Source organism: Alligator sinensis, unplaced genomic scaffold, assembly GCF_000455745.1.
Source record: "Alligator sinensis unplaced genomic scaffold, ASM45574v1 scaffold1205_1, whole genome shotgun sequence".
Taxonomy (NCBI): Eukaryota; Metazoa; Chordata; order Crocodylia; family Alligatoridae; genus Alligator; species Alligator sinensis.
In genome coordinates this window covers 36,414-36,657 of record NW_005842834.1, presented here as the reverse complement: position 1 = coordinate 36,657, position 244 = coordinate 36,414, and the positions used below count along the sequence as shown (strand labels likewise).

General features: G+C 80.7%; 1 protein-coding gene across 1 annotated transcript in view; it reads right to left on the bottom strand.

The window, feature by feature from the left end:
• Positions 1-244, bottom strand: part of LOC106722890 (protocadherin alpha-9-like) — a 27,025-nt gene that overhangs the window by 13,551 nt on the left and 13,230 nt on the right. The window contains exon 4 of the mRNA XM_014525571.1: positions 1-223. This exon is cut by the window's left edge and continues 528 nt beyond it. Within this exon, the coding sequence (XP_014381057.1) occupies positions 1-223 (223 nt within the window). The remainder of the gene's footprint in view (positions 224-244) is intronic.

Sequence of the window (244 nt, the reverse complement as noted above, 5' to 3'; positions counted from 1 at the left end):
GGGCGCGCCGCCCCCCCCCTCCCCCCCCAGCCGCAGCCTCCGCGCCGCCAGCTCCCCGGCCTCCAGCCCCAGGTCCTGGGCCAGGCGGCCCACCAGCGTGCCGGCCTTGGCCTCCTCCGGCACCGAGTACTGCAGCGGGCCGCTCCCCGCCGCCCAGGCCGCCTGCAGCAGCACCAGACGCAGCAGCTGCCTCCCCGCCGGACCGCCTAGTCTGGGCGCCGACCTGGCCGGGCCCAGGCGGGTT